Source organism: Cotesia typhae, unplaced genomic scaffold (genome assembly GCF_013202065.1).
Source record: "Cotesia typhae breed Kobodo isofemale line unplaced genomic scaffold, CoteBio_Ctyphae scaffold_13, whole genome shotgun sequence".
Classification (NCBI taxonomy): domain Eukaryota; kingdom Metazoa; phylum Arthropoda; class Insecta; order Hymenoptera; family Braconidae; genus Cotesia; species Cotesia typhae.
In genome coordinates this window covers 3,402,372-3,430,072 of record NW_027423774.1, presented here as the reverse complement: position 1 = coordinate 3,430,072, position 27,701 = coordinate 3,402,372, and the positions used below count along the sequence as shown (strand labels likewise).

Here is a 27,701-nt window from a genome sequence, read left to right as displayed (position 1 = left end):
AAATCTTCACAATAACAAAATAAAATTTTTAAACATAATAAAAAATAATTAATAAACGTCTCAGTCATTTTTATTATCGTCTTATCTGTACATATATATACTATAATAAATATATATTATATATATGTTAATTAATATAGTTACATCGAGCATTTGCACCCATTGCAAATATTATTTTGCTAAATCATTAATTTATAATATATAATTTAAATTAATTCAATATTTATAATTTATAACATAATGTAAAATCATATTTATATCTTTTATCTCATATTTATAATTTATCTATATTATATATTAATATATTTAAACCACAGAAAGCTGTGACAATTAATATATCTTAAGGTGGATTCAAACCGGTGAGATCCAGACCGCTGATAGCCCTTTCCAAAAAGGCACTCAACGATCATTATTTTGAACAATTATTATTAACTTTATTAATAATAATTACCTTAAAGACTAGGTTCACTTTATTTATACTTTTGAATTTATGTATAAGTTTTAATTAAATTCAGCTAATTATTTATCGTCTATGCCGCGGATTCAGTGGGTGGGGCGTGATATAAAAAAGCTGATAATAAATAAAGTAGAAGCTGTGTAGAGAGTTAGGTATGCATTGCTTGCGGAGGTTGATCCTCGACCCTTTGCGCAAGTTGATCTGGTGCTTGAGATGTGAAGAGTTCGTCTTTTCAACAGATTGTGGATGCCTGTGATGCTGCTCTTCTCCAAAATGTGCTGACGGCCCATCAGGACTGAGTATAACTGGAAGTCGATATTCTCCGAACAAAACGTCAAGAGAACGTGCTGCGCTACCGCCTTCATCACCAAGACTGATCCGTCAAATTGAAGGTAAGACTTTCCGATCAGTGATCCTGTTAAATTAGTTTAAATTTTTAGTGATTTTATTTTTTATATTTTAATTGAATCGTCAGGGATCAAGTTAATCAAGTTTAGGTATAAATAAAAAAACGGTCTGCTTGTTTTTTATTAAAAAAAAAAAAAAAAAAAAAAAAAAATTTGTTCGGTTCATAAAGAGAAATTTTTGGTTCAAAAATTCATTTTTTGAATCAACTTATATTTTTGTAAACTGAAATAATTGTTTATTATTTTTATTAATTAAAAATTTCAAAATGAATTATAATATAATATAGCCTGTCTTTAAAGGTCTTTAAAAATTTTCCATGCGGGATCCATTCTCCCAAAGCAGTATTCCTCCACTATCTCCATAATAACTTCATAAATACAATGAAATATTAATTCGGTCAAGCATATAATGAGTTAAGCCGATAAAGTGCCTACACGTATGACTGGCATATAGATCAAAGGACAAACAAACGAATGCATGACTAATATAAGACCCTGTCGGAGCTCGGATGTAACGGGTGTGTATAATATTATAGACGCGATATATGGATTATATGTATATCAAAAGCGGATCGTTAAACCGCACTCGGGCGCGAACGTTCTGTCGGCTAGTCATTGACCAGCATCATCATCATCATCATCATCATCATCATCATCATACACCCTCGTTCGACCAACCATCTGCTTGAGGATTTCTAACGATTCGCGATCATCATCATCATCAAATCAGCTATAATACAAAACCGCCAATTTACTCTTGACGGTTACTGGAAACTCAATATCCCAGTTTATAGCCGCTCACCAATACCCGATTATATTCATTGATAGATTATCTTAATTAGGTATTAATAAATTCAAACCATTGTGTCTGGTCTATTTTATATGATCATAATAAATATATTTATAGATAATTTCAGTATGTTAAGCCATAAAAAATCGAGCGTGAATTCAGAGTGAATTTTTACTTCTGTTACTCGAGATACTGGGTGGAAAAAATGGAACACTTTGGGTATAGAGTAAATCTAAAGTTTTTTTTTTTTTTTTTTTTTTTTTTTTTTTTTTTTCCAGTAGGGGAGCAAATATTTAAATCCAAAAAATGTTAGAGTACACTGAGAAATAAATTTTTCTTTTTATTAATTGATGTTCTTGACGCAAGAACATATATTGTTCTTAAAAATTCCTGACAATTTATTTATTTGGCTGGAGAATAGGTCAAATTGATTAATTTAATTTTTATTTAACTCAAGTGAAGCTATTGGTTTATTTCGAAGAACAAAAACAAATATTGATATTCTTCTGTTAAAAAATTAATCCTTTTTTAAAAAATTCAAGTTTGTAAATATTAATAATATTTTTCTAAATGAAATTGACTTTAATATGTCAATTTTTATAGGATTCTTTGACAAATAAATTATTTTAGAGAGAATTTATAAAAAAATGCTACTTATAGAAATAAAAAAAAAAATATTGATACAATTTTTTGCAAAGAAGGAAGGTAACATTAATTTTACAAATCTTTAAACATGGATTTTGTAATTTTTAAACAAATAATGAAATTTTTTTCTTGATTTTATTCAGTAAAAAAAAAAACAGAAAATTCACTCAGCAGAATTTTTTTTTATTAATAATGTAAATAAAAATTCTTCTTGGAGTAAATTTCAATTTGAAAAGATTAAATCAATTAACTATCATGCCCTCTGCATTATATCCGCATATTTTTTACCGTGTATATGAGCATCCCTTGATTATTAACTTCTATCGAATAATAACGTTATTAATTATTATTCAATCAACCGGTGCTGCATTTATAAAAAATTTTTCATATTGATACAAAATGAAAAGAGGATTACTTTTTTTAAATTTTATTTGTAGATCTCGTATGTTCATTAGCGTTGTAATTATCCACCAGCCTAATGAAAAGTCACATAAAAGAGAGAGAAGTCCCGAGTTGACGACGGGATAAAAAATATCTCGTTATTATGAATTCACTGACGTCTGCAGTTTTTCATACAATCTATCTTTTTACATTACATACGTATGCACATGCATATTTTTTAAAACAAGATTAAAGGAATTTAATTCTGATATTTCCGTCAAAGGAAACTGTCACTTCTTTTATTCAATTAGTGCCTTTCAAATTTTAATTATGATTTTGAACAAGAGTTTGGATTTATTAATAGTAGTTGTCATCTACAGTTTACAGTACCGAATTTGGAATAACGTGAAGTTTGAAATTAATTATTTTTAGGTCTTGCTACTTGTTTATAGCAGTTAACTTTTAATATTTCTATCACTGTTATTTAAAATCGTCGAGAGTTCAAATTATTTATACAATTTTATTTACAATGATTGGTCGTCCAAACTGTCGCAATAGCCGGTAAAATGTATTAGTCGATTAATTTTTAAATAAATGGATCGAAATAGCGACTCAACTTTATTTCAATTGATTTTATTACGATTGCTGCAATATAGCTTTATAAAGTTTTTAATTTCATAGGAGTTTTTATTTTTACTCACAAAGAATTTTTGAAAATAAAATAAAATAATTTTTTTTTTTTTTTTTTTAGTTTTTTCTGGGATTAAACATTTTTTTATAATTTCATTGGAATGAAATATTATCCAAAAAAATTTTTCAAACTAAAAAAAAAAAAAAAACTGGAAAAATTTTAATTGAAAAATTTGAAATTAAAAAAAATTTTTTATTGCATCAATTTGTTCAGATTTTTGACATTAAATCGCGCGCCAAAATATAGAGTTTCGTTAATACTGACTTTTTTTATAAAATCAAAAATTAAATTTGTTTTGTTGCCAGAAAAAATGAGAATGTAAGCAACGCTATTCTTATTGTCAGGGCTAAAAGCTGTCGAGTTTCGTGAGGCCCGAGATATATGATGTCAGGTTTTACACCCAGTTTTGCCAATGTGAATGTTTTTCTTAGAAACCGGAAATTCAATAAATTTCTCCAGTTTTTTTCCGTCATTTCACCAGTAAAAATAAGAAAGAATCTTCACGTCAACTAAACTATCCAATATCGCGAAATAGATCCGAGCAATAAAACAAGTGAGTCTGAAAATAGAGAAAATTACACGTAAAAAAGTCAGAAGCGAACTTTACAAGAATTGTTTACAAAGACAATGTTTGTCTTAATTTAAAATTTTTATTAACAAAGGAGTTGTCATTCAATGGAGTTTTATTTCTCTGAAGAATCAAGAAAACTGCATTACATAAAACAGGATAGGAAATAGTTTAAAATAAATGGAATAAAATAATTCAATCTCAATATTCAAGTGATCCAAGTCTTCCTTTAGGTGGAAGCTAAACTTTACCGTACGTATCCCGTATCTTCCATCGAGTTTTTAAGAAATAAAGTATTTTAGTTGTTGGATACTTTAATGCAAGTTCTACCCGTCGCATGTAATGTATGTAGTTGCAGTCTGCTCGAGTATTTCTTTTGATATGTATTTTATAAGTGCGAGCACATATTTGCTGGAGAATTATTTTTTATGAGGCATACCATAAAATTATTGCAGTCAGATGATATGTAGGATGAAAATTTTTCCTCTTTTTATTTAAAGAAAAAAATAAAATACGATATAATTTAATAAAAAGAATATAGAGATTTTTCCGCCATATTTAATTTCTTACTCCGAGTATTTAATTCTTTTCCGTTTAATTTTATTGTTTAACCATCTGACGTCTATAAATGGATTCAACTCGTTAAATTTATAATTACTCGCTCCGTATTCTGAAGCTTTAGTGATAAAGTTTTTGTGAGAATTAAAATTGTTGAGAAATTAATTGAATAAAACCGGGTATTATTCCTTCATAATTACGCTAAAAACAACTCGCGAGCCAATAAATAACTTACGAGTTCGAGCTGTTAGTCACTAGTGCATAGAAATTAAAATTAAACCAATTGTACCATTTTGCTTAACGACTGAATTCCAGACTCCGTTTATTTTGGAGTTTGGGAGGCTGAAGGTGTACTCGATTTGGCCCTTCTCCTCGCTCCATAACAGCCTGATGTACCCTCTCTCGTCGAATCGCAGTTTGATTATTGGACATTTATCTAGAACCAATCTTGAACCTATTTCCTGGTCGGGTATCGGCTTGTGTTCCAAAATTTCTACCACGTACCACTTGCCCATTATCTGAAACACAAAATATCATTTTTATTTTCAATTTCATTGTTAAAAAGATCAAAGTTTGATCTTTTTAAAATAAGCAAAAAATTCTTTAATCAAATAAAATTTACGTGAATCAAGACCAATTTCTCAATTAAAAAATGTTTATACTTGATTAAAATTTTTTCAAATAATATTAATGGTTAAAGAATTTTTTTTTTTGAGTCAATTTAATTTTTTTCATCCGTAAATAAATTTTAACTCGTGATAATAATTTTAATTTGTGATAAATATTAATTATGTATTGAAAAAAAAATTAAATTAATTACGAAACTCAAATATTTATTCCCATAATAACGTAATTGAATTGATACAAAACAAAATGATTCGCGGGAATAATAAATTGCTTGTATTACCATTTAATTACCCACACCTATTAATATTGCATTTAAATACAATCCAAAACTCAATAATTGAAAATACGAATGTGACGTTCGTAAATTATGAGGAATAATCAAATGCTATATTTTCGAAATCAATGCTCCTGATTATGAATACAGAGTCAATAATTTACTGTTTTACATAGTATGTATACAACAACCGCTCGGTTTCCTATATATATTGTACACATTAAATTAATTCGGGTAAACTAGTGTGTACCCTGATATTTACACCGTTGGAGATACGGTTGGAACATTTCGGAGTTACATACAGAAATCGTAATAGCAATAATTATTCTGCCTTGACATCCGTCGACCCGATACGCCACTACTACTTTACCGCGGGACCTCAATTGGTGAGTCTGTCAAGCAACCCCAAAATTATATTCGCTGATAATATAAACTGGCATTCCGGGTATTTTTACGTATTCAAATTAATTTAGTAATTAGAGCTTTCATCCTCGCGTACGCGTTCAAAGGCTATTGATCATTTTTACCGTTTTGGGATTATAATATTAATTATTATATTAATATATAGAAATTTTATGCACAAAGGTTAAATTTTTACGGTAATTGACGCATTTAATTATAAAATGATCAATTTTTCATCATTTTTCTCTTGTTATTATTAAATGGGGTTGAAATTTTTAAATACTTTTAATTTGTAACTGCAAAAAATTCAGAATTTTCATTTTAAAAATAAAATGTGTTCACAAAAAATCACTTTATAATTACGGTAATAATTAAAAGAACTTTATCGACGTAACATAATTTTTTTCAATAATGTTTAATCGACATTATTAGTAAAAAAAGAAAGTATCAAATAATTTTATTTTTTTAATCCGGTCCAATCGGCTTAATTGCTCCAACGGAGCAATCGACGTCCTATCGGTAGAGTCGCTTCACTAGTTGAGAAACTCTCAAGAGTGTTGACTCAGAGCTACTCAACTAGCTCCGAGTTGCTATCTACCACACATGAAAGATTTCCTCTGATGAAAGAGTTAAATTAAAATAATAAATAAACATTTGGGAGAGCAGAGGACAGAGGGTAGGTAGAAAAGCCAAAGCCGGGCAAGCCAGTGAAATGAGACTAGTAAAAGTGGTGGACTAAATAGTCGGTAATCGATTGGTGGGTGGCGGGTGTGCTCATGAAAGCACCAGGAGCAACAACAGACCAAAAAAAGTAAGCATTCGAATGAGCAAACGCCTCGCGCAAATAAATTTTCGTTTATTAAGCAGCCGTCCCCAGCGTATATGTATATGTATATGTATATGTACTAGCCACTCGTACAACGTGAATTATTTTCTCGGCCGCACTCTACTGTCTCGTGCATTCCGAGTGCCGTTAACAGTACGAAAAAAGTTGCCCAGAAGTGCTTTAAAATCATATAATAAACTCCTATTTATCATTTTAATTTAAATGTCCCACTTATTAACGGGTTGCTTTTAATTAAAAATTTTTTATTATCATCCCATTTCATGATAATAGAACCTCGAATATTATAACTTGTAATTCGCAAATCAGGTTAATTTTTAACTGAAAATTTTAATCGGAAGGAACCTTCCTAAAAAGTTGCCTGATAATTTCGAATGGTCAGTGATTTTTTCTAAACATTTCAATGGTTCATTTCGTGAAAAGATTTTCCAATGATTTATAGTTTTAACAATGAAAACATTGTTTGCATTTATGTGTATTAAAATATGAAAACTTTTGCGAGAATAGAGTTTAAAACTTTATGAAAATATTTAATATAAAATGTTTGTAATAGTATTCTCAAATGCCGTAGGCTTTAAAACTTGCAAGTTTGTCAATTTGTTTGATTATTATTGCAAACCATTCCTTTTCAATACTATTGTGATTCGGTTTTTTGAAATGCAGTATTAATTTGAAAACATTTTTAAACTTTTTAAATATACATTCAGACGATTTATAATAACTGTTGACGAAACTAATAATCACTTATCGAATTTCAGCAAAATTTATCTGAAAATAAATTAGCTTTAATTTAAATCTTTTTTTTGTTTACTAGTAGATTTTTTTGATTTGTTCAAGTATTTTTTTTTTTTTAAGTATTAGTAAAAACTATACAAATCTTAAAAAAAAAAATGAGTGTAAACAGTAGGGATCGTGTCAATAATACAGTTTTTTTTTTTCCCGTTTCTCGAGACCAAAAAAATCCATTGAAAGTGTTTTCAATAAATAAAGCGATCGGAGATCCCGGTAAACCAGCGGTCGTATATATTTGCCACCTTAGAGATTACAGACTAGAGCTTGGTATTCGGATTGGGGTTCCTATATGTATTTAAATCGATACTTTTGCTATATAATGCTACACTCGGGTGGACTTGTATACGGTACGCTGATACTTCAGCCCCTATCTCGGGTGGTGTAAGCTTTTTTTTTAACCGCTTTTTATTTAGTTTCCTTAGAAAGTCTTGCCACGCGTGTGACTGTCCAAATTTACTGACCCATTCATTGATACTTTTTTGCTTTCGTTAGCGGGGAAACCGTGTGTTCTGAGACATTTTTACCGCAAAAATCGCTAAAATATTACCTCCAGCGTAGCTTATTGAATTTTTTTCTCATTTTTTATCACAATTTCTTCGGGATTAGTTGTCGTGTACGATAAATATCAATAATGTATTAATACCTTCCGAGCGGTAAATATACGCAAAAAAATATGAAAAACGTTTTACCTTGCATCCCACTCCTGGAGTTTTTTGCTATTTTTTACCTCAAATCGCTCACAAACACACAAAACAAATTACTTTAATTTAACGCAAAATTTTTTGAACCAAGAAAATTTTCAGTTAAATAATTTTTTTACTTGAATCAAGACAATAAATTTCTCCAAAATGATTTTCTTAATTCAAGATTTTTTTCCCTTAAAATTAATTTTATTTCAATGTAATTTTTAAAAATTTTTCAACCACACGAGAAACTAGTTGATCAGAATTGCATTAAATGTAAAGTATTACTAATTTTAAAACATAAATGAAAAATTTCCATTTTTAAAATCGTAAATTTTACATTATAAAAATCATTATATTTACAAGAGGAAAATGTAAATCTAGCCTTCTAAAAATTTATTATATAAAATTATATAACGTCAAAACTCTTATATAGTTATATAAAATTTTGTTTCTCTGGCATGTTATTTTTATTGATCCATTCCTATGAATTAAACAGTTTGTTTTTTTGTGAATATGACATTATTCAACGACGTAATTTTTACATATTCATGCCTGTTAATATAATAGCTTTTAGCGATAATATAATTCAACAATAATCGGAAGCAAAAATTTTCAATTAAATGTACGAGCAGTCAGCGAAAAACAAACAATGTTGATATTAAATTTTTCCGGATATCGAGTCGCGCAATAATTTATACATACAAAAACAAAAATTCCAGATCTGGATACTCGAATTTTCCAACTACAGGTGCTCAAGAATTTTTTTTATCTGTATAGATAGCAATTAAACGCAATTGGATCTAGCAAACGTGAATTTAAAATTTACGCCTGACTCTACCTCACACCTCCCCTGTTAAAATATAAAATTCCGCGCAATTCAATAGCAAATTGGTTTAGCGTGTACGCTTCTGTTTTGTTACTTAAAAAATAAAATGAAAAGAGCTCATCTAGCAGAAGCAAACATGCGGAAAATGCCGTGAATACAAAGTTATGTAAAACATTACAAGATACTTTATGAGATTGAAAATGAACATGCACCTGGGACTAGAGCTGATTTTTTTTTTTTTTTTTTCATTTTCATTTCTGGTAATCATGCAAAGGCTGTCGTACATATAATATCACTTGAACACACTTTCAAGCGGCTTCATTTTATGAGAAAGAGCGCAGTGGTCCGAAATTGCTACATATATCTAGAGGACTATCACGCAGAGGGAATCTGCTCCTATGTTTTCGAGCGGAGTAATGGTTCAATCCAACACATCACAAATTAAATTTCAATCGCAAGCCCAGTTCATGTTCTGTATGTATAACAATATCGCATATTTGGAGATCTGTGCAATACAACGTAGGCTTGCATCGTGTGACTTAACTGGTATGCGTGTTGCTAAACTCATGAACCGATCCTATCCTCTGTTGATCGTGTCTGGTGTCATTTGTATTTATGTGTCGCATCATACATGAATGCTATGATGGAGAATTCATTCTGTCCCATTTAACCTTTACTTGATGCTGTTGAATAGATCTATCAAAAGGTTTTAACAGACGAGGGGAAATTTCTACGCATTGAACTCGATGTTCTCTGAAAATAGTTTTCAAACTATTGCTTGATCCAAGATAAATATTTCCTTCAAAATTCAATTCTTCTTTCAAGAAATTTAGTTCTCATGATTCAAAAAGTTCAGTTTTAAATCAATTTTGCTACCAAAGTAATTTTTTTCTCGGATCAAAATTAATTTTTCTATCATTTGTAATTTTATTTTGTTCAATAATACTCAAAGCTAAAATATTATAAATTTTATAGCTATTAAAATATTGATTTTTCAAATTTATCAACAACATGAGCTCTATATTATTATTATGATTTGATTATAATTATAATCAGTCAATAAACAATGGAGGATTAATTTTCCAGCCGTGTTCAGTCATAATTTTATCATATATTGTTACCTTCTCTGGCAGTAAAATGCACAGACGCAATGTTTTGGTGATATTAATTTAAATCAGGATCCGAAGTTAATTCATGTCTCAAAGCTCACCTCCAAACAAGATACACAAAGGAAGAAAGCGATGATAGAGATAGACGTATATGTTGTATATCTAAAGTTCTATCCGTAATTTCTATTTCTGCTCCTCCGCTTTGCCAGTAGTTCTATATATAACTAATAGATTACATTGTACGTATATATACTAGATCGTCCAAGGGTATGTGGAAAGATGAGATACCCAGAGTAGTCGGAAATAATATTATATCAGCAGATTTCGCCACAATGTACATAGATATTATATCTACATGTGATGCTGGTATAGTAGAAGTAGATAGTGCCAGATGACCATCGTGGTTTCTAATGTAATTATTGTTATTATTACTATCTCCTGAGGCAAATTCCTATGGAAATGTTCTTGATGGATTTCTAAGGGTCCATAAAACAAACATCCCTTACAATGCTTTTCTCAAAGAAATCCATGTAACTTTACGGATTATGGTGATGTATTACTGCTGTCTGAATTTTTGGTAAAGCAGTTCAGATAAGGGTACAGTGGTTTTTATCTACTTGAGAAATTTCAAGAGCTGTATTATTTTTCGAGTAGAAAAGATTAGTTTGCAACATAACTACACTTATAAAGGAATGAAAAAATATGCAATGTGAGTACTAGAGATAAACAAATATTTGACTACAGTTAATTTTTTTCACGGAAAAAAGAGCAGGGAAAAAATTACATTTTTCAGAGTAAAAACAGGCTTTTTGTAAAAAGAACTGCAAGTATTACACTTTACACTGTGATAATTGAATATAGAACGTGGAATGAAAATTATACTGAAATTTACGATTTGAATTTTAAGATCTGATTTACAATATCTTAAGTTCTATTATTTTATATTTTTAAATTTAATAATTATAAATGAATTCTTACGACGTAGAAAAGAATTTTTATAATTTTTTTGTAATGACACAAAATTTTTCAATGCTCAGAAATTTTATCGAAAACATTCGAATAGTTCGAGAGATTGAAACCTGTCAATAATTTGAATTTTTTTTATCATCGAATCAAAACCTATTATGTGCTCCGAAGAAGATTCGCGCAATCCTAGTGTATATAATCTGTATTAGTGGTTGTAGAAAATGTGATCAGATGTGTGTAACATGACATAACAGAGCCATGCACACTTGGGTGGGCTAAATAATTTGAAAATAGCTGAATTTGCGGTTTCATAACCACTTTTGCGGATTTTGCATTCTGTTATACACCTTTCGTACTAAACACATCCCCAAATATCAAACAATAAACAAAAAGTAATTTTTAGCTTTGTGTAATTGTTTAAAAATTGTACGTTCAGCGAATGTAAATTCTAAAAGTAAATTACGAGTCATCAATTTTAATTTAAATTCTCATTTCGCGATTTTCACTTTTTCTCTTTTCCTTGTTTGTAAGTGAATACCCGCGGGCGTGCAGGTCAAAGTTGTTTGCTAGTTCGAATAATGCAAATGCCTTTAATATTAGACACGTGCGTGTAAAATATTATGTAGACGTGTGTTTCTCTTTAATTTATTTATCAATTATAATTTTTATTGTTATTTTTTTTTTTAAATATATTTTTCTTTCTTGGATTATGAAAAGTTCTCGGGGTTATATTTAATAAAACAAAGAAATATACGTCATTTAGTTTAGCTCCAAAATCGCATTAATATGTTGCGGACCAATTTAGAACCACTAGTAATGAAGATCCTTAGATAAATTTAATGCTAAGGATTATTGGATTTAATATTGGTTTCTGCTAATTAACTCATGATGATTATTCATTATTTGCTTTAATTAATTAATAAAGAAAATATTATCATTTTATTGAATTTTACATTAAGGATCTGATCCAATTTATAGATATCGTTTTTAATGGAATGAAATACATTACTAAATTTAAAAGCTAAAAAGATATTAATTTTATAATTGAATTATTTACAAAACGAGTTCAAACATTTGATTATTTTTTTTAGAGTTATTTTTCTTTTTCGAATGATTTTGCAAACGTTCAAAACTCTCTTCAAAGATTATTTCGAAATAAAAAATTTTATGAGTCGCTTAAAATTTTTCAGAATCGTCAAAACTTGTTTTGTTTTCTATGATTTTTTTTTTTTTGGGTCATTAAAATTATTTTCTACAAAAATCTTGAACTTTCCAAAATGAAGAAACTAAAAAAAATTAGTCAACTTTTTTGCATCACCCTATTGAGTATTAAAAATGAGCAATTTAGCAACTTTTTAAATTCACCAAAAGAGCTTTTATTGCAATAAAAAGTCTAATAAACCTAATTTCACTCAACCATTATACCAGTTTGTTGTAATTTTAAAGCGAATGATAAAAAGTTTCAAATATTATTTCCAATAGATTCAAAAGTTTTCAATGTTTTTTTTATAAGTCATTAAGAATCTTAGAAAGTTACAATTTTACTATTTCACATCTTAAGAGTAAGTTTTAAAGCAAGAATAACCCTCTTTATAAAGTTGGTGTGGTACGCTTAAAGTTAGTTATTAGTTTCAATATTGGACTTTCATTCTGATTTTGGTTAATTAAAAATTCACTCTGTTCGTACATGCAAAATTAATTCCAAATTTATTTTTAGAAACTTGAAAAAATTTTAATTGCTATTTTTTATGCACACTGTTAAGGAAACTTTACGACAGAATATAAATCCCACATGTATCAATTTTAATCCAAACTTAATGCCACAATTAATTAAAATTTTTCTTATAACCAAGTTGCATAAAAACTTTTTTGATTGTTTATTGTCCCTTGGTAGCACGCGGTATAAAATTACTTACGCCAGCAGGTGCCACTCTAAAGTTGCTTATCTTAGTTGTTAGAACCTCGCGGACGTGACAAGACGATGAAAATTGTTGCTATAATATTTTGAATAAAACATAATACGAGGACATAATCTTTGTTATTATTTGTTGGGAAAAGATTTTACCAAAGAAGATCTTTGAGCTGGGCAGGTCTTATTGTCCGTAAGCGGTAGCATCAGTTAGGCAGGGGTTAACGCGCGGCAGCGTAGAACCTTAAACTTCCAAAGAAGAAACAACTTCTGATAAGATCCCAAACTAGACCTTTGAGAGAACTATCAAAGTTCGTTTAAATACAAAATATAATGCGTTGGTACGGGATTCAGAACTTGTCAGCATTTAACCCAGGGCATTAAATTTCGTGCTTCTGTTGTAAATTTCAATGTACTTGGTAATTTACTTTTGTCTATTTTCGTTTCTTAACTTTTTTTTTTTTTTTTTTTTTTTTAGAATTCGTCATCATTTAACTCAAAGTTTACTTGAAGATTAATGCATCATATTATTTTTATTTTCATGAAATTAATACTGATAACAAATTAACTTGATTCAAGTTCAAAAATCACTTTTTCGGATTTTATTTTATACAATAACGTTTTTTAAATTTTAACATTTAGTTTTTTATCCGGAATTTTTATCACTACAGAATCTCTAAGGCTGGTCATAAAATTCAGAATATGCTTGCTTGATATTTTAGACAAACACTTGAAATATTTATTTTCTTCGCACAATTGTTACAATCCTGCAACAATGTTAATTTACCGACTATGTTATTGTGAGCGAAGGAAAATTCTGCAATCGTGAAAAAAAAAATCGCTTACACAGATTTCGATTTTGTTTTACACAACTCGTTTGTGTAAAAACGGAAACAGATTTATGTTAAAAGCCACTATCTACATCGATTTCCCAAAATCGGGTCGTAAATTTTCACGTATCTGTAATACAAATAAAATTTTGGTAGATAAAATAATAGCGATGTAGTATCACATGAAAGTTTGAACATTGACCTTTCTTTTTATTGCTAAGATCACTACAATCTTTAAAATAAAACTCAAAAAAGAAAAATTCTTTAATAATTATTAAAAGTTTCTTCAATTTAGTTTTTAGCCAAAAAAAATCTTATGAAAAAGCCCCAAAAAATGTCTTTTTCACTTCCACTTGATAAATCCTGGTTCGTAGTTTGGACTAGTATTATTTATCATGTTGATTGGAATAGTTTCTGTTATCTAAAGTTAGTCTTTAATTTAAAATTTATAAAATAATTTAAATTGCAAATTGTGGAGGAAGATTTCGCATTACGATACATTTGAATTTAAATATAGCGGAAATGAAAATAACAAAAAATATAGAGAGTCGAATGAATGAAATTGGAAAAAAGTAAAACAAAGGAAAATTGAAGAACAGGTATTGAAGTAGAGATACCGGTAGAAGTATAGATATCCAGCATCCACGATACTCTGATCATAAATTCCTGCAGAATCCACCGAGATAGAAGAGGATAGAACAGTACAGAGAGAGGATATCTGTTGCGCTTACTGCCAACTGATTCAATGGTCCGTCTCATCGAGTGGTTCTACTTGAAAAGTTAACGAACCAGTTGGAACGATTCCAAAACTCCTTTGGGAAGCGAAACACGGTACAACCGGATACGAATGGATAACACACGTACATGTGAACATATATTGGTCCTAGGACTACAAAGTAGCCATAATATGTATATAAATTAGCCAATCGATGATAGTCTTCGCTCGGGCTGGATGGCAGTTTTACAGACTACAAGTATAAATTCAGACAAAGTGAAGCACAGTTACTGCACCAGCACCGACAAACTGACAAACGACGTTGGGACTCGGTAATTAGAATTTTTGGAAATTTTGGATACTTAAGCACGCAGTTATGCCTGCATTCGAATAAGACAAAGCCGGGATAAGCCGCGTACATCTTGTGTGGTTTTGGGCATTGTCAGTCGCTTGGAGAAGCCGCAGTTAACCAACTTACGACTTTGCTGGTTCTGTTTGATCTCCATGTTGATAGTGCTGCATGTTCAAGGCGCTGAAGTACTACGGAAGCCATTTACCAAAAAGTTATACTAGTTTACGGTAAGCTAGAAATTTCATCGGCTTACTCCTCGAGCTATTTCATCATCACTAATGGATATTATCGAATTTACACGTCATATTGTTGGGTGAGTCTAGTCATTGGTGGGTTATTGCTCAATTTAATTGCTATTGTAATTAAGAAATTTATTTAGAGAAAAAATTGATTTTTAAAAAATGGGCAATGTTATGGCAAAGAATTAATTTATTGAAAATTTACAACAGTTTTATTTTTTAACTGAAAAAATCAAAATTTTTTCACAGTAACTTTCGTATTGAAAAAAAAATTTTTTGATTTAGAAAAGAATGTAATATATAATTGAACGTCATTATCTAGTTGTTGAAATTTGAACGAGGTTAAAAATTCATAATGAATTATTATTATTTTTTTTATTGTTATTATTACCGTTATTATAACTTTTTAGATATTTCTTTCAATAAAAACTACAATATTGAACTTTATTATTTTTTTTTAAATTACTTTTTCATATAATTTTTTCTCATTCAAGAGATAAAAACTTTTTAAAATGTATCTTTACCTAATTAAATCAGAAACTTTCAATATCTCGCTCTTATTAAAAAAATAAAGAAAATATTAATTACCAACCCAAAAATTAAATTCAACTACTTTAAAAAATTTTCTCATTCTTTTAGTTTTTCAAATTTTTCCGCGTAACTAGAGCTCCATTTAATTTCCTAACGCTAATAGCGTCATGATTATTTTTTTTCAATATTTTTCAAAGTGAAATGAAGATGCCTGAGGCTTACAAACGCACGTCTAGGAATGGCTGGCTGTGTGGGCTATTCATACTTGGAATGAGTGCGAACTTTTAAGTAGTACCTAGCATAATACGGCTAGGAAGGGTGAGATGCAAATTTTCGATGAGGAGAGTCCCCATTACTGAACAACACCAGATTGTGGGTGGGTGGTGGATGAACGAGGAATGGCATTTCGTTGGCCTATTTCCGTCTCGCGCAAGCTCTCATATTTTATACACGTACTTCCACCCTCTTTCTCTCCTTAAGGGTGCATTCCTCTCGGCAGAGTTTTCGCTCTTCAGACTCCAGATATAATGCACTCTATTTATGAATAGAATATTACGGTCGTGGTGTTGTGGTTGAATCCTCGAAAAGTGGCTCAATCACTTTTCCAAGGTCTTGTTTGCCATTTCTTCTTCCGATGTTGCTACCGTGAAGATTTACAAGCACAAGCACAAATATAAGCACTGTGAAAAATTTTATGCGTACTAAAATCAACATTATTTTGTGCAGAAATGCTGTTGACAATATTTTGCAAAATTTGTAGTTTCTTGGTATTTTTCCAGCTAATATTTCTATAATATGTTTTATTTTGTCAATTTGTGTCGAAAAATAGCATTGAACCAAAAGTTTATGCATTTATATGTGATGTAAGCAGGATTGCGTCTATAATTTTTAACTGATCTTAATTAAATTTTGTAGACTTTTTCTAATGAATCAATACCAAGATAAAGTTCGAAAATGAAGAACATGAGCCGGTTAGCTTACGAGTTGTGGATGATTGAAAATTTTTTTTCATTTTCAAAAAATTTGAATTTTATCAATTTTAACGAAATAATTTTCCAACCATAAGAGATATCTCAAATCTATGAAATTTATCTGAAAGTCTGCGTAATTATGTTCAATTTAAGCTATAATTTGTTCACTTTTGATGTTTTTTCGAATTTATTTCTTGACTGAAAATTTAACAAAATTTATTAATTAATGTTATTTTACTTTTTTCCAATGGAAAATCCGATTGAAAAGCTAACAATCAGATGCGGCAGAAAATAATATTTCTGATCCATCATAATTCCTTTTTTTTTTTTTTTTGTATGTACCGAGGGAAAATTTGAAATACTGTAAATATTTGAATGCACGTTGTTTTATATGAAGTACTGTCAACAATACTCGACACGCTCTTTATTGTTTTCATTTTTTCATCTTCGATACATCACGTCAATGTATTTACTCCGACTGGGACCGGGAGTATTTTTTCCGGGATGACATTTTCCCGAGCTTCGAGTGAAGAAGTAGCTGTGGGGATCAACGAGCTTGTAGGCAGGCTTTTAGTTTCGATTGTTTGTTTGTATGTCCATTAAAATGGAAAAGTAGAGATAAAAAATAAAAAATATAAACAGAAGAGAACAGAAACAATAGCCAAAGTTTTTCCGTTGAAGAAACATCGACGAATCCCGGCCTGGCACGAGTAGAGTGTTATGAACTGGATATGAATTGGCCAATCAACGTAGTGCCCCGGGAGCAAAGCCTCTTGAAAATCGATTCTGTAATGTGTTTATCGCTCGGGTATGTTCTCTTCTCTGTAATAGCTCACTCTGCTATGTAATAAACCCCCGGATGGGCATATCGAATTTGCAATATCTGTCGACATTATTATCGGATTTTGTTATTCCGTAATTCCTGTTCTCGCTCAGCTCATTTTGTCATTTCAATAAATGATATAGTGTTTACATTTATCAAGCGCGTTCACTTCATTTTGTGTTACTGTCGATGGATGGTGAAGTGTTTTTGATGATTCGACCGTAAAATTGAAGAATTCATTTTGAGTAAATTAAATTTAATAACTATTGAGGGGTTTTGTGCATTTAAAAGACTAACAGACCAAGTTTTTAATCATTTCTGACCTTAATACTTCAAGGAAAAAAAAAATTACAATTACATCGTAAAAATTCGGATATTTACTATTTTTATACGCTTTTTTATGATGTAACATCGTAAATTTTTTTATTTTAAATTATCAAAGCAACCTTATTGAAAGTTTGATTCCGAATCACGATGTTACAATTGTAATTTTTCCTACAATATTTTTTTTTCTGTATCTAATAGTCACTTAGAATTTTTTTGAATTTTTTTTTACAAATAATTATTTTTTTATCTCCTAGAAATTTCGTATTGTAAATTATAATAAATAAATAAATTAGATATACAAAAAAAAAAATCACGCACCAAACCAGTTCAAGATTTTAATATTCCAATTTAAGCAACTCATGTTTCTGATTTAATAATATTAAATAAATGTCACTCAATTGCCAAGCTTGAATCTTTAAACCTTTAACTTGAAAATAGTGAAGGTAAAATCCTATAAAATTTAACTTACTGAAGATGTAGAGTTTGAAATAGTTGCACAGTACAAAACTTTATTTCTTACCTCCATGAATCAAATTTTGAAATTAAATGTTTTTACCGTGATTGCCATTAGCAAAATCAAGTTTCTAGAGTAAATTTAACATAAATCGATATATTGCTGATTATATAAAATATTTCCGAACTGTCGTCAGCTCCGGTCGCGTTGGAATAACTTTTAAAGTCAATAATTAAGAACCGAAGCGAAGCGACTTCCTTTTATTCTCTTCCTTTCTCAGTCCTTCAATAACTTGGAGGCATTAAAGTTATTGATTATATATTAATGTATATAGATGAAAGCATTGCGCTATCTAACTCGGAGCACTAGCATCAACAAGTGAAATTTTATTAATTAAATTAAATTCAATTTGAGCTTTTCAAGAAAATAAAATTCAACAACCTCTCAAAAAATTTATAATCCCATAAAATCATATATTATCATTATTATTCAATAAATAATAATAATAATAAATCTTGAACAAATACTTAAAAAATTTTTTTTTAATATTTCTCTATTTTGTAATTTTTGTTTTTTAAAAATGATTATTTTTATTTTTATAAAAGCGTCTTTTTCTTTGCTCAAAATCAAAAAAAGAGTGGAAGAAGATTACGAAACAAAAAATTTGCTGATAGAAAGAGGATTGAATCGTATCTAAAATTGATTTCCATTCATTTTTACTGAATAAAAAAATAAGAAAGAAAAGAAGAGTGGAGTGATTTTGCGAGTCAGGTGACATGCGACAAAAACGTAAAAGGAGCTTACTACGCCATGGTAGTTACCAATTCCCACGGTAGTTAAAAAACTAAAAGATAAAAATATGAAATTTATCTGAAACATTGACAGTATCTAAGCGGTGATTTAGAGTTTATATGTCATCGCTCCGCTGAAACTCGTCGGATTAATCGAGCAACCGATTCAGTGAGTGCATACTTCCTACTTTGTAATATGTCACATCCGTCGATGTCGATTCCCTACTATCTGGAAATAGAAAGTTCTTTCATTAAAACCTAAAAGAACTACGCGATGCTTAAGCCGGTTTTTTACACACTTTCAACTATTGGTTATTTCAGAAAAAGCCCTCCAATTTTTTTCGATCTAAAATATATCTTTTTTATCACTGATTTTTTTTTTGTTCTCTCCGAATGGAAAAATTTCAGTTTAAAAGTATCTAAAAGACTTGTCAATTTTCGCCTAGATTTTTCATTTAATGAGTAAATTAAAACTGGGTATAAATACAAGTGTAACAGCCGAAAAATTGCTCGTAAACCAGCAAAAGCGCTTTGACATCATTTTATGTTAATTAAAGGCCTTAAAATTATCAATTAAAATTTTTTTGAGTTTAAATTAACAAAAACTAAAGCTCGCTTTGTTTTATTTAAAAATTTTTGTAAATCCTTTGTACTTTTAGATCAACTAAAAGTTAAATAATAGATTTAAAAGTTATTGAAAAAGTTAAAAATACTATTGTGCCTGACAAAAATTGATAATCTTCATCATTTTTTTATCATTTATAAAAAAATACCTCTAGACACAAGAATTCTTGTACATGCATTTTCCGAGAGATAAAAAGCTCCAGTGTCCAGTTACATTTTTTGCTAATTTTTTTATAAGCCATTCACGATAAAATCCTCTCAATAGAAACATGATACATAGAAACACATATACGAAGATTTATATTTTATTATTTCCTTTTTCGGTATACGTATAGCATATAACATATAACATATAACATATAAATGCACGATGTACCTCGTATATATATTTCAATGTTTTTTATCATTTTATTCCCATCCACTGCGTCTTTTTTCGCGTTATATTTTTTCCGCATTTACATTGAGATTCGAATTGTTCTGTAACAAAACATCAAACTCCACATCAATTCCCCGATCGCATTTACATACACATTGGGTTCTCATACCATGATATATATTATATATAATATACTATATACTACACTGGAGATATTCTTATGTAAGCATGTAATTTATGTTGAAACGGAGATAGAACAGGGTGCGCTGGAAATTGGTTAGAAAATACACCGATTAGTGTGACGGAAAATTTGTTTTATAAAAAAAGCAGTTTTTGCAATCCTGATAAAAATATATCCGGAGTGGATAACTTTTTGCATTGATGGAAAAATTGGCTTGATGCAGCAGAAAAAATTTTTTTGTTTTGAACAAAGTGTACTAATAATAACTACTCATTTCAAAAGAAATAGTCTTGAATTAAAAAAAAAAAAATTATTTTAATTTCTGAGAATGTATTTTTCTTGAACCAAGCCAAAAAATCTTTGAATCCCGAAAAATTTACTTCAGCCAAAAATTTTTCAGCTTCATTAAAGTCAATAAAATTTTCCCAAATAGTTTTTCCTTTTAAATCAAATTAATATTTTTTTTCATTAATCTAATAATAAATTATTGAGTTTAAATGGTTAAAAAAATTGAGTAACCTTCGAGATAATGATTGCAAATTACGCTGGGGAATTTTACGCGTCCTGAAAGGTTTCAGTGGTTATCATGAAAAAATAACTTCCAAGTAGTAGACTGGAGTGTATAGAATAAAAATAGAGTATATATATCCTGTTACGTCCTCGCACTATAAAGTATAATAAAAAGTTGTTGTGTAAGTAAACTTTATCATGTTTATACCAATAAAGATCGGAAACTGCGAGTGCGCTATAGCTAGAAGAGGTCGAGGACGAGTGCTCATGAAACCTGGCAAATTGAGGTGAAGGCCATGGGGTGTTGCTAACACTGATATATAGTATTGATCTCGAATTCAAGGAAATTGGAGATAAAACGTAACTCTGAAGCATAAAACCCCGGAAATTAAGAGCTGGCTCCCAGCATGATTTTATAATATATATGCACAGTGAGACGTATATTGTCAGCACGGAGCAATAAAGAATGACTCAGAGATCATAACCGTAAAACAAGGCAATTGAGCTGAAGAATTTACGGAAACTTTTGCCCTGACCAACGATCCTTGTATCCTATAGTCGAGGTAGAGAGTAAAAGTTGAGGGCTTTTTATGGAGGCCTCTTCCTAGGCAGATTGTATATTTATATCTTTTGTATATATGTCGTACACAGTAGGGTAGGTAACTGATTACTCATGGTGATTTATACCATCGGATGAACCAATCAGACGACTTTTATCTGTTTCAAGTAAGGTTTACGGACCTTCGTCAGGCCTTGGGTTATCTGATATTAACTTGTGATACTTCTCTATTGGGACGGAGAGCTTTAATCAGGAACTAGTAATTATTGAAGAAGAAAATGGAGGATTTTTTAGAAAACAAGGGCTTTGTATTAGATTTGATGGGAAATAAATTGTGGTTTTTTATCTACAGGTTAAAAAATAATAATACACTTGGTAAATTTTGAATTTTTTTAGTGAAGTGAATTTGGATTTTAAAAAAATTTTTTTATTTTGAAACAAGATAAAAAAAATTGAGTCAAATAAAATTAACTTAATTTTTAGTTGCAAAATTTTTTTTACTGGTTAAAAATATTTAAACCTTTTAAAATTTTTTGATTTAAAATAAAAAAAAAAAAATTTGTAATTTATTAATTTATAAATTGAATTTACTCAGAGTTCTAACTCAATGAGTCTCATAAAATAAATAAATCATAAAAAAATATTAGTTGAACGTTTTGAAGCAAAATGTTGTTTTAAAGAAATATTTTTATTCAATGCGCCTATACCAGTCTGATGCACAAATTTCCCTCGATACTCTCTCGAGTATTTAATGCCTCATAAAACTTTATGATTGATTAACCAGATAAATTTATTTGACTATAAAATCTATCAATAAAATGATACATTTTTTATCGAAACTGGATAGCAAATGAAACTAAAGTTATTAAAAATTTGAAATAAAAAATCACCTCTGCGGGTGTATCGAATAATTTTTCGAAATCCAGTTAATTTAGAGCACGCACAGTAGTAATACAACAAACGGTGCAAAAAGACAGCGTGTACAGAGGAATAGAGTAAATAAATTAAAACAATATAGTGGGAGATTAAAGGTGAGCTTACCTATAACTCATAAATCTTAACTTTTTTAGTCTCATAAATAAAGTGTTATTCCTAACCACAAATGCAAGCTTATACATGTTAAAAACACATAACAGCAAATAAATAATTTCAGAATTCTCAAGTCTCTGTTGTGCGATACGTCGGCACTCTTTCATGTCTATTTTTCGCAACAGCTTGCCCATAACTTGCGTGTGTCACGAAAAGCTCTTTATATTCAGCGCAAGGATTTTAAATGGAGTTTATGCTAATCGCGGGAGTATGTCCGCGCATTGCTTTCGAAACTACTATGGTTCGAATACGCGAGCTTTACTAAGCTTGGAGGAAAATATTATTTTTACCGTATTATGTGCACGGTGGAAAAAATAATAAATGGATAATGCTGTACTGTTTTAGACCACGGAGAGAAAACAAATAATGATTTTTGCTTTCCAATAGGTTTTTTTTTTTTTTTTTTTTTTTTTTTTTTTTTTTTTTTTAGAAAAGTTGCGGTTTAGTCTGCTGTAAAAGATATCGAGGAATTTTTTTTTGTCGTTGTTGAACAAAAGGTTTAAGTTGCTTATTAATATAATAGAGAGGATTTTATGTTGTTGTACCAAGATAAATGAGGTCGAAAGGTTAATAATAGAAATAATAATACTCTTCAATTTTTAAAAGTTATTTTTATTATTATCATTTTTAATTTTATCGTGTAAAAATTAAATAATAATAATAAATTTTAAAATAAATTACTATTCAGGTAATTTTTTGAAGTGCCGTAAAAAAAAGGCAACCTATATTTTTACTATCCATTTTTTCATGTTATTTGTTAACATTATAAGAATACAGAAAAAAATAAAAAAAAGTTGAAAATTCAAAAAATTAGCAGCTGATCTAAAAAAAAACTAAAAAAAAAGCTGATCTCTCTGAACTAAAAAAAAAAAAAAAAAATAAAAAAGATTATTAATCTAGAGTAATGTCACTATGTCTGGAATTATATTCATCCTCAAATTTTAAATTTTACTATTTTTAAAAAATTAGAAAAAGTAAAAAAAAGTGGTAAAAAAAAAATTTTTTTTTTCAGGCAGTCTCTCAAATACTATAAACTAAAGATAAAATAATTTCTGAACGTATTAAAAGCTTTCAATAAAAAAAAATGTTTACAATATTGTCGGAGCTTCCCATTTTACCATTTTTAAATTTCAAATTAATATTTTCAGAACGATATAATAACACTCATGTTTTATTGACAGTAATAATTATAAACATAAAATTTAGTCAATATTATATGCTCCTAAAATTTTATGTACTCAATATTGACCTGCATTATTCTGATAGTAGTTTATGTTACATCCAACTAAAGGGTGAATAATTTGACGATCGTGTCATAACGCGGGCTTAAGGTTCATGTCGCATTTACTTGAGTACAAGTGGACTAACCATCGAAGCGCAGGTGACCAATACTCAAATTAAGCCATCATAAACCTACTTTAAAAATAATATCCTCGCTCTAATAATAATTGCCTACTCAAAAATAAATTGTACCACACATAAATTCTACAATAGACATAAAAAGTTATCTAGTTTAAAAAATTATTCAAGACTTATTTTTTTTAAGTTATTTTAACTTTTAGTTCATTGTATTAGATTGCTTTTCCAGAGTACAATATGAACCTCAGCCCCGCCGATTTCTCACTAAATCATAATAATTTTCCCTTAATAACCTCCATATTTTTCGAGTTTATCTCAGTTTTTCCACCAACCTTTTGCTTGACTTATTCTGCGGATAGGAAAAAATTAAAATTAACGTAACAACATTCACATACACCCGAGCCCCTTAAGCGATAAACCAGCTATTATAAAAATTTCTACAGAAATGAGCCTGAGCAAACATGATTTAATTTTTAAACATTTTCTTTTTGTAAAATAATACGATAAATAAAATAAAATGTAAAATGTTTGCATACGACATATTCCCTAATCCCTTTGATAATTATAAAAATACATTTGCGCACTTTAAATTTTCCGGATTAACTAAATCTTCTTTATCCTAAAATGAAACTTCTATCAATCATTTCTTGGACTGTTACCTTTTTCATTGTAAAATTTCAATTTTATTTTCCAAGCTTAATATAATTCCTCAAAGAGTTTTTTGCTAACTCACAAAGTTTAAATTTTAATTAGTGCTTTAGAGGCTTGCGAGCGGAAACAATGAAAAATGTTTGCCATTAGCATAATTGGCGATGGAAGTGTATGATAAAAAAAAAAAAAAAAAAAAAAAAAAAATTTATGGATGAAAAAAAAATTGCGTTTGATTAAAAAGCAGCGATGGAAGAAATTGGCTGCCCTTCTGGTTGTTATACCGAAGTGGTTTTATATTAAGAAGCTTTTGATGTTACAAAAGAGCAGGTTGATGAACCGTCAAAACTAACAAAGGATATAAAGTAGTTGTCGAGTCGATGATGTTAACCCATGCACCATACCACAGATTTGTTTTTTTATCCGACCATTTTTCACGCTTGCTCGGAAAATTTTAAATCCTTCCCTTACTTTTTATAGCTTGGGACATGAGAATGGCAGCCCGGAAGCTTTTATCGGTATTCTCCTGTCTGGATAAATACAGAATATTCAATAACAATAGGACCAACAATAATAGTAATAATAACAATTGTAATAGTTGTCATAATAACAATAGTTACAATAGGGATGATAAATTTTATTTTGAAAATTAATTTCCAATGGAAAAATTTATTTTATAATTTTTTGGTACCTTATCCAGATCAAAGTCCTGTTGGGCCTTTAAAGCACCACAATTCGGTGGTGAATTCCATGAGTCAATTGAATTACTCGCCCACGTGGAAGAAATAAAAAATAATATTAGCATACACTGCATTATCACTTTTTTTTTGTTAAATTATTTCAATTATTTTTTAATTAAATTTTTAAGTGTAATCAAAATTTTATTGTTATTATTTATTTATTTCTTTTTTTTTTTTTTTTAATTTTTGGTCACTAAATCAGTTTCAAAATTTAAATTTTAACTTCACTTTTATTGTTGTTATTATTTTTATTATAATATAAAAAAAAATCAATTTAATAATTTAAATAGAGCTTGAGAAATGTCACTGTAAGAAAATCCAAGGATTTTCATTGGGTTCATCACTCATTCTTCACCCACGAAATATATTTATAAAAGCCACAATAATAAATAAAAACGTCACAACTTCATTCCACTGTATTAAAATTTTTTTTTATTGTATTTAAATTTTTTTATAACGTACAAGATCTGTTGGAAATTAATTACAGTCGTAAATTGTAACGATTTATTGTTATTACTTGTTTATTAATTTAAAAGATAAAAGTTTTAGCAACTTTTAGCAACACCGCGAGTAAAACGCTAAAAAATGGGATGTATTAACAAGTAATAAAGGATGTTTACGCGGTGAAGCCGACGAACACTCTGAGCTCTGAGTACTCTCGGGACGCTGGACCTCCCTCGTTCACCCGCGTCGTCAGTTAGTCGTCGCGCGACGCTCTCGTCTATGTGATCTAAAGTTGTTGTACAGAATGAAGAATCAACAGTATATTCTACTCGTGACGTACAACACAGACACACATATTTAAACCAATCTCATCAATTAGATTGTCCCTTCCGGACATTTAACACAAAGTTATCTCTTTTTATTTTTCGGATTCGTCATTGTCACCGTCATCAGATCAGTAATAAAATTATATCATACGGGCTTTCTCAACACATAAGCTTTTGTTTTCGTATCAAAATTACATTCTTTAACTTTCTTTTTGAAAATTATTATTATTATAAATTTTCGGATAATGACAATAATATTCATTAATATCTCAAATTACATCATTACATTTATTTTCAAAATAGAAATTAATTTTATAATACATTTGCATGAAAATTTCATTCAATTATAATTTAATTGAATTATGAATAGTAAAAAAAATTTAATTATTAATTTTAATCAGCAGAATTATTGGCGTTCTACCAAATTCTATAAAAATGTTCAATTTTTTCGAGTATATTCTGAAAATATCATTATCTGGATTAAGATTGTCAATAAAACAATAATAAACTGTATAAAATAAAAAATTTTTAAATTTAATAACTTCGTTGGTTTTAAAATTGAATTAATTATTCAGTTATGACATAAAGTTATTGAAAAATTTTATTTTCTTAATTTTTAATAAAGGTTGTCAAGAAAACTTTTTTATAGAAAAATTAATTCTCTGCAACAACGATCTCTTATTATTTTTTTTTATCTTCAATATTTCATTATAAAATTAAATAATCAAATTGAACTGTATAGTCAAATTGTCTGCATACCTTAAAAAAAAAAAAAAAAAAATGACTGAGTAATTTTTTCATTTCAACTTCGCAAATACTCCATGGAAATTTTTTTTAAAAAATCTACCGTGAAAGCAAAATAAATATTTTACGAAATAAAAATCAAATTAGTTTAATAAAATTCCAATATACGCAGGGTTTAATTAAAAACAAAACACATAAGTTCACGGTTGGCTGAGTGGCAATCAATGATCCATCCACGAAATTTTAACCCTGCAAATTAACTTAAAATATTAAAAAAATCTGTAGGACACTCGTGAATAGACGATTGTTGGTAAAAATGCTGTATGAAATAGAAGCGGTACTGATCAAAGTGTACGATATATAGAACTACCGACGTTACGCCTCTCAGTTTCATTCAATTATTACTTTACTGTTATTTCCATATCCATTTTTACGAAATATTATTTTAAAGTTACCTTAGTTTTATCAAAAGCTTTATATTATATCAGAGACATCAAAAACCCGCCCGAATGTGGCTGAATTTATTATTCATATTTTGATTCCTCCTACTGACGAATACGTTATTTTAATCTTTTGAGTATCTATTACTCGATGCCCTACATAGAGTTTATAGAATTCTGGATCTTTAAATTTAATGCATCAAACCGGGTAATAATTAATTCCATGTATGACTTATTCATTTACACGACAATATTCGCTGCACAATAATCGGATCTATCGGTTTGCAATTTTATTTATTAATATGTAATGAAATTCTTTTGATATTGAACTTTGACATGAAAATCCGGTTGAATATGAAATATTGAATGTTAAATTACAGAAAAATTGATTCTATGTTCTATCACACTGATACAAGTTTTATTATTAAATTTAAAATGGATAAGTTAATTAATTACAATTATTGAATTTAATTGAAAAATGAAAAATTTAATTGCTATTAAAAAAATAGCTGAAACGTTTTTTATAATTCAAATATTTTTTTCAGATTTTCAATTTCAAACTTTGACAATTAATCAATATTTTTAATTACTTTGCCTAAAATTTTTTCCAAAGTATGAAAAATGCAAAAAAATTATTACGATCATTTTTATCAATAATTATGATTTGAAACTTTTACATAAATGAAACAAAAAATT

The 27,701-nt window shown here is 28.9% G+C and overlaps 1 protein-coding gene across 1 annotated transcript; it reads right to left on the bottom strand.

Annotated features, from left to right (window-relative positions):
- Positions 1-58: 58 nt before the first annotated feature.
- LOC141534394 (uncharacterized) lies at positions 59-25,708 on the bottom strand. The gene is made up of 3 exons (XM_074253730.1): positions 25,003-25,708; positions 4,787-5,015; positions 59-872 (listed from the first exon to the last, which is right to left on the bottom strand). The coding sequence occupies exons 1-3, from the start codon at positions 25,123-25,125 to the stop codon at positions 544-546; spliced, it is 681 nt and encodes a 226-aa protein (XP_074109831.1). The 5' UTR covers positions 25,126-25,708; the 3' UTR covers positions 59-543.
- Positions 25,709-27,701: the final 1,993 nt, after the last annotated feature.

Bases quoted from the DNA above. Each gene is read 5' to 3' on its own strand.
- LOC141534394 (XM_074253730.1), bottom strand. From the start codon at position 25,125: ATGCAGTGTATGCTAATATTATTTTTTATTTCTTCCACGTGGGCGAGT. The intron at 5,016-25,002 runs GTACCAAAAAAT...TTTGTGTTTCAG, and splicing joins AGGACTTTGATCTGGATAAG to ATAATGGGCAAGTGGTACGT. The intron at 873-4,786 runs GTACAATTGGTT...CTAATTTAACAG, and splicing joins TTCAGTCGTTAAGCAAAATG to GATCACTGATCGGAAAGTCT.